This window comes from Limulus polyphemus, unplaced genomic scaffold, assembly GCF_000517525.1.
Source record: "Limulus polyphemus unplaced genomic scaffold, Limulus_polyphemus-2.1.2 Scaffold1165, whole genome shotgun sequence".
Lineage (NCBI taxonomy): Eukaryota > Metazoa > Arthropoda > Merostomata > Xiphosura > Limulidae > Limulus > Limulus polyphemus.
Genome location: NW_013666775.1, coordinates 157,381 through 169,545, shown reverse-complemented (window position 1 = coordinate 169,545; position 12,165 = coordinate 157,381). Strand labels below are relative to the sequence as shown.

General features: G+C 31.9%; 1 protein-coding gene across 1 annotated transcript in view; it reads right to left on the bottom strand.

Annotated features, from left to right (window-relative positions):
* Positions 1 to 11,782: 11,782 nt before the first annotated feature.
* Positions 11,783 to 12,165, bottom strand: part of LOC106462430 (bestrophin-4-like) — a 72,679-nt gene continuing 72,296 nt past the window's right edge. Inside the window, exon 11 of the mRNA XM_013922355.2 lies at positions 11,783 to 11,951. Within this exon, the coding sequence (XP_013777809.1) occupies positions 11,783 to 11,951 (169 nt within the window). The remainder of the gene's footprint in view (positions 11,952 to 12,165) is intronic.

Sequence of the window (12,165 nt, the reverse complement as noted above, 5' to 3'; positions counted from 1 at the left end):
AAACTGACACAACATAATGTACTCAACAGTGATGATGAACTAGAGGATGGTATTAACAGAGGAATGTCATTTAACTGCACATAAGATAACATATCTGTTTCTGCATTGTATCAGTGGCGATATTTGCTGTTTTTCTTCTGTTAGGTAAAGTACCGTGGCGACATCTATTAGAGATAGTCACTGGTAGAAGCTTTAAAACATATTTAAAACACATGGTTGTAACGATATATTAGTATAACGTAGAAGGAAGGTAAAATTACATGAGATATTATGTTTTCGCACATTTAATGACGAGGAACCCACTTTGAAACAGACAAAGTTTAGAGGCGGCTTGAATGGGTATCGAAGAAACTTTATTTACAAGTTTAACACAGTAACGGATGTACAACGTTTCAACAAGGTTTTGTCATCAACAGGTGTTAGTAGTTTACATAGGAATATACATAAAGTGATGAAATAATAAAATCACGTACCCGGAGATTGCTTAACGGCTTAGTCAAGATATCTTAACGTAATGCGTTTAGAGTAAGGCTGTGTTATTCAGTTAAGATAGCTTATTTGATTTTACGTTCCTTGATGTTTGATTCTTTGTTTAAAATTAGAGAATTTTTAATAGATATGCTATAGTTTTTCGAATTGCAATAGTTATAAGCATGGATTTTTTATTATATTCAGTGAAATTATCTTCCAATTTCTTCTTGGTTTCTCCAATGTACAATTCTGGGCAATTATTACACATTATTTTATAAATAACATTGGTATTTTTATATACACAATTTTCATGTAGTAAAAGTTCTAGTTTAGGGTCGCGTTATTTGAATGAATGTAAAGCGGACAGGAATTTTATCTTTATAGCAAGTTGTTTCGAACTGTGAATCATTTTTGAACTGATTTCTTGGTTAAATCGTAAGCTTCAGTGCATTATTTTGTTGTGGATTGGTTCAAAGTTTTCTTCGTTACCCAATCAAAATTCTCTAAATGTTATTTATCACACACTTGTTTTCCCAGTAAGCAGTTAGACTTATGTATGTTTAAAGATGTAGTTAGACATATATATGTTTAAAGATGTAGTTAGACATATATATATATTTAAAGATGAAGTTAGACATATATATATGTTTAAAGATGAAATTAGACTTATATATGTTTAAAGATGTAGTTAGACTTATATATGTTTAAAGATGTAGTTAGACTTATGTATGTTTAAAGATGGAGTTAGACATATATATGTTTAAAGATGTAGTTAGACTTATGTATGTTTAAAGATGTAGTTAGACTTATATATGTTTAAAGATGTAGTTAGACATATATATGTTTAAAGATGTACTTAGACTTATGTATGTTTAAAGATGTAGTTAGACTTATATATGTTTAAAGATGTAGTTAGACTTATATATGTTTAAAGATGAATATCCTCATTAAGATCGTGTATAGGCAAATTAGTGGAATCTCTGTTTCAAACGTACCGGAATCAATAAGATATAATAAGCATATATTTAAGTGTCAAAATCCGAGAAGCTCCGAAATATCAAGCAGACCTATTAGGCATTTATTTTTCTGTTTGTATTGTGTTTCAATTCATCCAGAAGCAACTGGCACAGTCTGTAGATCTTGAGAGGATGAACAAGAACAATCAAAAGACCTTTACAGGAAGTGAGACACCAACACAGTCAACTTAGAACTTGTTACTTTATAAGCAGTTTAACAAACCAGTTCTAATTTTCAGTGTTAGATAACTAGCCTTATATAATTTTTATGGCTTATATAATAACTATATTATTGAACTCTAAGATTATATCCACAAAATATCCAATCTTAAAGAATATATTCTCTAATTTTCAAATGTGCCTGTTGTGGGGCTTTCAGATGTCGCAGTTTTATATGATAAGCAAAATATGACACACATGTCAAAAAGTATAAAATCGACTTTGCTTGAATTGATTTATTGCTTTAAACATTTGCTTCTGTAAACAATGCTATAAATCGGTATCACAAACATAACGTGCTTTATCTTTTAAGAAATGTTATATACTTTCCAAAGACATATGTTACAGAATTCTCCAGTGATGCCAGTTTAGGCCATATAATTAATTGGTAAGTAATTATTTTGTAAAATCTTTTTTCATTTGCAGTAATGCCATCTCTATATGTCTCTTCCATCCAAATAGCATTGCTTTGCAATTGTAATATTGTCTGATTTTCAAAAACCGTTTGTTTGTGAGAGATAATAGGGAGTGTTGCAAAGCTACACGAGGGGTATTTATGCCAGCTGTCCCTAATTTAGCAGTAAAAGACTAAAGGGAAGACAACTAATCATCACCACTCACCACCAACTCTTGGGCTACTCTTTTGGCGTATATTATAACGCCCCCATGGCTGAAAGGGCGAGCATGTTTGGTGGGACGGGGATTCGAACCCGTGACCCTTAGGTTGCGAGCGAAGCACCCTAACCATCCTGGCCATGCCTGGCCCTACTCTAGTGATTCACATTGTCACTCACTTAGTCAAAATATCATATTACAATAATTAAAACTATAAATAGTTTTTTATAAATGTTGAAATTTGAATTTTTTTTAAATTGGTAAATGTGTAAATAGTAATTGTTTCCTGCTTCCTTATTAAATATAAAAAAAAATTTAATTTTCTTTACGTATTAAGTTTGCAGTTTTAATATAGAATGCCAGTCAAGGAAGCCATTAAATATATTTCGCCTGTCCCCCAGTGGCCCAGCGATATGTCTATGGGCTTACAATGCTAGAAATCAGGTTTCGATACCCGTGCTGGGCAGAGTACAGATAGCTCATTTTGTAGCTTTGTGTTTAGTTACAAACAAACAAACAAAATTCTCTCGCCCTTGTAACCTACTGAAGTTGGTCATTCACCTAGGGTGTCACATGCACTTTCTCGTGGAAATAATTCCTGTAAAGTGGATTATATTAAATAGAAGTAAACATTGATTTTTATCACTGACAAGTCAGATGATGTATCAAGGATAAAATTTCCTATATTTTGCAGTGAGTCACGGGAGGTAGCGACTATATCCTGAGAAGAAGAGTATTATTGTTTTGTGTATGTAATACTATGTTTTCTCAGTCTGGAATAATAACAGTATTTGGAGTAGTATTAAAACTCGATTCATTATAGAGCTTTCCAGTAAAAGCGCCACAAGATACACTTGTATAAAAACTGATTTAGGTTCAATAAAAATTTGTGTACTATTTTGTATCCATTCTCTTTCGTTTCTTAAAACTCTGTCGAAGTAGAAAAATTCCGACTTTGTTCCGTAATACATTTTCTGCTAAAACTCCTGTTATTCTGTGGAATCTACCCGATTACTTTAAGGTACATCAATGCACCTGAGAATACTACAAATGTATTATCTAGTTGTTTACTTTCCTTGATTAAATATAAAGCTTCATGGCATATAAACTATGTAAAACGACGTTCTTCAGTAGTTCGGCAGTCGGCTTGAGGGCTTATAACACTAAAATTCGATGTTAACCGAACATATAATAGATAACTGAACAACACTGTGTAAGGCATCCAAATATTCTGTTATTTTGATGAATCTCTTAACAACGAAACAAACAAACAATGTAACTATGATTGTCTAAGTTTGTTAGATTTTTATTTAAGAAAAGTTGTTTTAAACAGCAACAAATAAGTAGAAATAGGACTAATGTATGTTTGGTCTAATTTTCCACCAAGCAGAACCTACATTTTTACAGTGTGAGAAGAATTTATTAGGCCTAAGTGTTATTGTAAATGTCAGTTATATGAATAATTTTATGGTGGTATTATGTACTCTTGGTGGTGGAAGGAGCATTCATTATAGGAATAATGTGTAATTTGACTTAAGTGGTTTGCTTAAAAAAAAGGTTATGTCGTCTTTTAAATGTATTGTTATGTAATACTAATGAGAGAAACATATGAAGGGTTAATATTAAGATAGTCACTGGGGAAATGAAATAAATGTTATGTTATTGGTATTTAGTTAAGTGTTGTCTCAGTTTAAGGTGTCACTGTCGCGAAATTCAAAACAAACATACAAACACTAGATAGATTCTTTATAGAGTATGGTGAGCATGTGAAAATATTCCATGTTGTACTGGAAGGCATTAACTGGTGGATTTGAATATAACAAAGACGAAGTATTGAACAACACAAATATATTTTTTCTGTATTTATGTACTGGAAGGCATTAACTGGTGGATTTGAATATAACAAAGATGAAGTATTGAACAACACAAATATATTTCCTTCTGTTGCAACTTCATGCTTTTAGTTAGAATTGTAATCTATTAAAATTAAATGGTTTTCAGTGCACCATTAAATGAAATCAAATTTTATACACGTGGTGTTGTCTAAATGGATAATTTCAAAAATACATAATTGGCCAATAATGTGAAAGAGTATCCAAATAACATTCTTGCATACATAAATAGTGACATTATTGAATGGTAAATTTAAAACAATATGTTAGATCATGAGATACAGAGGAACGAATCTTATTTGTATTAGTGTTTGTTTATATTAATATATGTACAGCGCTAATTACGTCACTGTTGGTCATTCCATTCGAAAAATAAGGGAGTGTATATGCTAAAGGTGTTACATGACCCATTAGTGAAAAAAAATGCTACTCACCCTTATTTTACGGCAATCTTTCCTACGAGAAATCACATGTGTTACCGGAACAATGGGTAACTAGGGCAAAACGAGTACTTCCTTGACTAATGTTTTACTTTTAAACCTATGACAATATGAATGAAAAATCTGAAAAATAAATGAGATTTTAAAAATTACTTTACTAAATGTTTGTTTTTGTTTCTTTGTTTTTTGAATGTCGCGCAAAGCTACACAAGGGCTATCTGCGCTAGCCGTCCCTAATTTAGCAGTGTAAGACTAGAGGGAAGGCAGCTAGTCATCACCACCCATCGCCAACTCTTGAGCTACTCTTTTACCAAAGAATAGTGGGATTGACCGTGACATTATAACGCCCCCACGGCTGAAAGGGGGAGCATGTTTGGTGTGACGGGGAACTTTACTAAATAAAAGTTTTAGAAAATACCTAGCTTAACATGAAAATAAGTCAGTAAATTCTAAAGTAACCAACCACAAGCATTTATTTTTGTATCCATTATCTATAAATTTATGTTAAATGGGGAAAGTTCAAATAACTCTATCCTAAAGCTTAACGATATTTTCATCACACTTCACATTTGCATCAATTCATTTCTGTCACACTAACAAACAAACTTCACAGAATGTTTGTCCACCTTCCTACTTTCATGGTTAGCCTGCATTTTGTAAAAGAAAGTGTAAGAAAACAAAATAAAAACAAGCAACCTATCTGATTTTAATTGCATAACATTTTAGATTCAAAATTCAAATAACCTATAAGTTGAATCCCATCTATTTCATTTACAGGTGTTCTAAACAGGGACGGGTGATAAAACTTATGTTATAACACTATGCAAGTTCTAAGATCATATTATTTTTAAACCGTTCTTAATGACACATTACGAACTCCAGGAACATCCACAATTTGTAGTAACTCTTTGGTGTTTTTTATAATTATGATAACATGTTGAAATGGTTCTAATCATAGGTGATTGATATTTAAACATTGATTACTAATATAGCTTTGAATATATAACAAACGTGCAATAAAAACTGAGATATGAGATATAGTAAGATATAAAATGCATTTGGTTAAACGTAACTTAGAAATTAAGCATCTTGTCTGATATTGTATTATTAAAAATATGTTTAAAATTAATTAGTTAAAGGAGATTCTTCCTTAACATAACTTGTGACTAAATTAGGAAAAGTAAATCCGAAGTTTTTGTTAAGAAATTTCTAACCTTTAACAGTGGTCAACATAGGCTCAATTTGGTTCACCTTTGTCTACCTATAAGTGGCCAGTAAAAGCATTTGTGTAAATATTATATACGTGTTAAATGGATCCTGATATTCGGATTATATATTTAAAAAAATGCACTGTTTTCAACATGTCATTTGAAGTCCTTATTTATTCCTCTCCTATGGCCAATTTTTCTTGAGTCGTAATCTCTTTACACTCACAAGCTGACATAAATGCTTTTAAATTTCTCTCCAATGATAAATTTATTGACTGTTTCACTACAGTTAATAAAACATTTTTAATATTGAATATTACAAATGTAAGTCTGTATTTGAGATTACTTGAAGACCGTACTGATTTTCTAAATCATGAATAGTCATGGAATTATAAAATGTTCTATATGTAGCTGATTTTTTTATCAATTATTCTAGAAAATTGTTTTTAAATATCGCTCTAATTCAAAATATATTAACCATTTGATATAAAACAGCAGAATGTGTCGATATATAATAGGGTTAGGTTTTTGTGTTTTTTATAGAGGTAAATCTGCTGTACATATTTATGTAATGGAAGGCGTTAACTGTTGTATTTGAATATAACAAAGACGAAGTATTGAACAACACCAATATATTGTTTTCTGTATTTAAAGTATCACATATTAGAAACAAATGAGCCCCCTGGTGAGCCAGCGATAACTCGGAATGCTTATAATGCTAAAAATCGAGTTTTAATTGTCATGGTGGGAAGAGCACAGATAACCCATTATGTAGTTTTGTTGTTTGTCATTATGCACAAAGCTACACAAAGGGCTATCTGTGCTCTGCCCACTACGGGTATCGATATACGGTTTCTAGCAGTATAAGTCCGCAGACATACCGCTGTGCCACTGGGGGGAATGTAGTATTGTGCTGAAATATACAAACAAGAAACGCTTGTGTCTAAAACTAGAAATTAGTTTGAACTAGACCTGAAAATTATAATTTATTAACAAACTTGAAAAAAGGATAACAACTAATGAACATTTTTTTAACATAAACTACAAAACATGACACGGTAATTTAGTATCAGATGACAAGAACATAAAACACTCACACATTAGAGTGTTCACGAGAAATCAGCCACTGGTTGTTTCTAAAATTAATTTTTCTTACTTTAATGACTAATAGTAAAACATTCATTTCTGCATAAATCTGATGGTAGTACTTAGGAATCTTTGATTTCTTTCGAAGGGCAAATAACATCCAAGGTATACCTGCACATCGTTGTTGTTCATGTTCACCCCACAATGTTGCATTCCCATGATGATGTACAAAGGGTCTCCCAAGACTGCAAATATCTATTACACCCGTAACGTCCGAATTGGTCCAAAGATCATAACAATGACTTCAAGCACATCTCTTGTCAACACAATAATCGAATCTCAATCCAATTATTCAAATTCAGGATAAACTAGAACATCGTATTCCCAACCAATAATCCTTTTCCAATCTCTTTGAATTAAGACCAAATCATACTTTTCGATGAATGAGTGAGTGTAATCGAACTAGAATAATTTCCTCGGTTTGTGGAGCCACCGTCATGCCTAGTTCAGGTTATTATCATAATAAAAGGTGGTACAGTCCGCTATTAGGGAAGTTATAATGAACTAGCCAGTCAATATTCAATAATCAGTTTTGATGATATGAAAAATGCCAGATAGAACAAGATTAAACGCGAAAACCTTAAACATCATTCACGTCATCTTATCATTTTTCAGCTTAACAGATGATATCTAACAGCATAAGTAGGAATACTTATTTTATGTAAATCAGTCTTATGCTCAGCATTATAAACAACATCTGTTTTCAGTTCAGTTATTCCACAAAGCATTTGTCACAGTGTATGAGACCACACATAATTATGGTTATAATTATTTCGTATTATTTTCACAGATTCTGTAAACCAATGGAGCCTAAAAGAAAGCGTGCGTTCGAAACGTTGCTAGACACAAGTTTTTAGTTAGACATGTGTCTTATACCCTTGTTTATTCATGCTTTGTGGTACGTTTAGACAAATGAGTGGAAGAAAGAGACTAGGTGAAAGGGAAGAAATATTAAGTTTAAGATCAAATGAGCAAGAAAATAGAGAACGATAGCCTAAGAAACCATGTGTTTACATACAAACATAGGTTATTCAGTGGGTAAATAGATGGTAGCTTGGCAAAACATTTTGAAATCATACAGAAATACTATAAGTGTTTAAGGTGCACATGAAATGACTTATGTTTCTGAGAAGCCATATGTCTTTGCCCACAGTGACTTGTGGAAAATGTTTTTGGTGTCATATTCTTAAGTCTGTTGATATCATTGAAAATTATTTGAAGTACTTAATTATTCTTTCATCCACATCGTTAAGTCTTATAATTTTTGGTATAATAAAAGGAATATGTACATGACTTCATTTACCACAAATGCAAAAGCTTTGTCTTGGAAAATAAAATAATTTATAAAAAAAGATTGAAATTCATCAATGCTACCAAAACGTTAAATCCAAGTAAGAGCTGTTGATTTAATGTCCACGTCTGCTAAAGTGTTTTAGTTTCTGTATGAAGTTTTCTTCGATTAACGAGTCCTAAAAATTACTCCACTTTTGGGTCAGTGGTAAGTTTCCGGATTTATAACACTATTAAAATCAGGGATCTAATTCCCCAGGGTATAGAGAGCAAAGATAGCCCATTATGTAGCTTTGTGCGAAAATACTCACCAACAACATTAACAAATTAATCAAATTTTTTATGTAAAATTTAATTCTATGGAGTTCTAATATTCACCGACTTCTCTACAAGTAACTGGAGAGGATTCCGCAAGATAAAAGAAGGTTCAACAGAAAATGTTTTGCAGATGTAAACAGAACTATCTTGGTCTTGATTGAGCCTAGAGTAAAGAGAGAGATACTGGGCACAACGTAGAGCAGAGTGAAAACAATATATATTCACACTTAAACACAATGAAAATTAATAAGAGTGAGGATAGTGCCTTTACTGGAGCTTTCAGAAATCCACAGATCTCTGTGAGAGCATAGAATCTATCTCAGACTGAGCAAACATACACACTTCTACAGTATGGTTGCGATAATATTTTATTAGTTTTTCTTTTGATTTATGTTTATGAAGGACCAACTTATTATTTGAGATTTTTCACTTGCAAAACACATGAATCGAATATTACATTTTCTAATGTTTCAATATAACGATACGCAGTCTAGAGAATTATTTTAAATTGCATCTGTGTTAAATGGTGTCATGCTGTTAGATATTCTTTTAAGTCTTTCAGAATATCTATTAACAAGAAGCCCTGTCATTCAACCATGCATTTACAGTATTAAAGTAAAAACTGGCACAAATTAAGTATCGATTATGGTCTACTAAGTGATAGTTTGTAATAAGTAGCATGCGAAAAGTCAAGATTTAGAATTCTGGTATGAATGTCGTAGACCTAAATATATATACGTACCCATAAGTCATCTTTCTGATTAGCACTTTCTAGAACTGTATAAGGATGTGGTTCAGTTCGCTGTCTATGTTTGTCTCAACATACTTGTCTAGAATTCTCTCAGATTTAATGCTATGCAAATGATAATTCTAATAATCATTTTATGCGTTTTGGAGGTTTGAGAAAATTATAAGGAGAATGCCAGTTTATCTTTTGTCGTGAAAATGCGCACTGCACTTTAGGGCTGTGGGTGCATTATAAGTTAGTTATTGTTTGTTTTGTTAAATCTTCATGCAAAACTACTCGAGGGCCATCTGCGCTAGTCGTCCCTAATTTAGCAGCGATAGGCTAGAGGGAAAGCAGCTATTCAACACAGCCACCGCCAACTCTTGGACTTCTCTAGTCAAATAGTGGGATTGGCCATCATATTATATCGTCCTCACAGCTAAAGAGCGATCATGTTCGGTGATGGGATCAGAACCCGTAATCCGGAAATACAAAGTTCGTACAGGCCACAATTTCGTTTAGGGCCGGCTCTGAAGTCGGCATAGCTTGACTAGAATTATCAAAGCTTATTATTAGAAAACATGGCACAGGTCAAAATGTGATATAACCAATGGCATGTGACGTTAATATCTAAGTTAATTGCTGCAAACTGGGAATAAAACTTTTTAAATAATGAAACTTTGCTTACACATAATTAAGTCGTATCGCTATGTGCAACAAGACGACTGTGAAACTATTAGTTGCTTTATTCTAAAAGTCTCATATTATGCTTTCGAATGACAAATTTGGGATACCTTCAAGCACTATATGATAATACTAAGATTATACCTTCAAGCACTATATGAAATACGTGTGTTTAATAGTTAATATAAACCAAGATAAAATAAAATGTTCAATCTGATAGCGCACGGCTTATAAAAATTTTTCACTATACTCGGATATATCAAAGAACATCACCTAAAATCTTCACACATTTGAAGTTCAAAGTGATTTATTTATTTTACATGCTAGTTTAATTACCGAAACAAGCTAATTTACAGCATGTATACGTTCAAGATAATTAGTACTGGTGCCATAACAAGTTTAATAATATATATATACATGTACATTGTAACACAACAAAATTGGACATCGCTTATAGAATCAAGTGAGAAGAGACTACTTGATATACATAATGTAATTAAGATGCTGAATTGTCGCAAATTAAAGTAAGTACATGAGATGCTATTTTACATAAATATATATATATGTGATTTTAAAACGTATGTTGAAAGATGTGTGATTCGAATTAAAATGCTTTGGGGCAGAATTTAGAAACTATACTTGTGTAAGCCTTTTATTGATTTTTTTGTCTGTTGCCTGTGCTTATAGACTGTAGTCGAGTGCCAAATAAACATGTATGGTAATATAAAATATGACGAGTTATTCTTTTCTGGCGAATTTTGTTCTTACAAAGTTAATGTAAGAAATGAATTCGTAATTCCTATTATCATAAAATAATATTGCATAAAATATCTAATTTGGCAAAAAAGTACAACACAAGGTAAAATAAATGAAATAAAAATAACGGATATTAATTTGTGTTGGGTGTTTTTATGTGGTTAACAAAATACACTTACGTCTGTATTAAAAAACTACAAGTTGAGAAGAAAAATACGTGTGACATACTTTAAACCTGGACTAAACGATAGAGTATCTTAATTAAACAGAAAATATAACTCGCTTAGCCTCTCTTCATTTTCATATAACAAACAGGCTTAGCTTATAATAGCAGTATGGTATAACGAATGTGTCTCCGGTGGTTCAGTAATATGTCTGAAGCCTTATAATGTTAAAAAATGGGTTTTGATCTTCGCAGTGAGCACAGTATATCTTGTTCTTAACGTCAAACAAATGGGTACTGGCAGTATTTGCTTTTAATCTCATTTTGAAATATATAGATTATTCAATGTTTATACGAATAGCGTTGTATAAAAAAAAAACACTGAGTGCGTTAGAATAGAATTAAATAAAATCTTAGGGAATATTTAACCTAAATAATATTCACGATGTTAGAAAAACAAGTAGGTTTAAGAAATCAATTTAACACGAAACGGTTATAGGGTATCTTTTTTTTCTAATAAATTAACCTAAATAATAAATAGCCCACATAGTCCATAAAAGCCAACCATTTTTATCTTAAAGCAAACATTTCATATATACTCATCCTCAGTGTAAACAACTTAAATGGAAGATTAGCGATGTCCTCCTATTTAACGGGTATACAACGCGTTGAACTATTAACTATTCTAATAGGAACTAGAATCCTACTCTATTTCGGAATTATCTAAACATTAGCCTGAAGACGAACCCTTGTGACAATCAAGAGCTAACTCCTAGTTTCTTATTAATATTCCAACTTGGTGAATACCTGTTTTTTATAGTATTTAATATCAAATATTCATGTTCGTGCACCAGAGGACCAATCATTTTTATCTTCAAGCAACATCTTACTGTCTACATCTTCATGGAAGCTAAATGATATTGGAGCACCAGAGGCAAAACGACGTATGTAGATCAACCTTCTCACTCCAGCTTCTCCATGGTCGTCGACAGCAGTAAACACTGAGCTATAATTGTTATTATAGGTATTATTTGCATTGCTGAAATTATTGGTTTAATATATGAAGTGAATTCAATTGCCAAACTTTGTACACAAATACTGACACAGAAATCAAGCTGAACAATAGTTGGGTAGTACCGACATCAATGAGATGTAATTGCGATGTTAATATTACTATTTGATATTCTAAATGTAAACTGAAATACTGATTAGCGATTCTA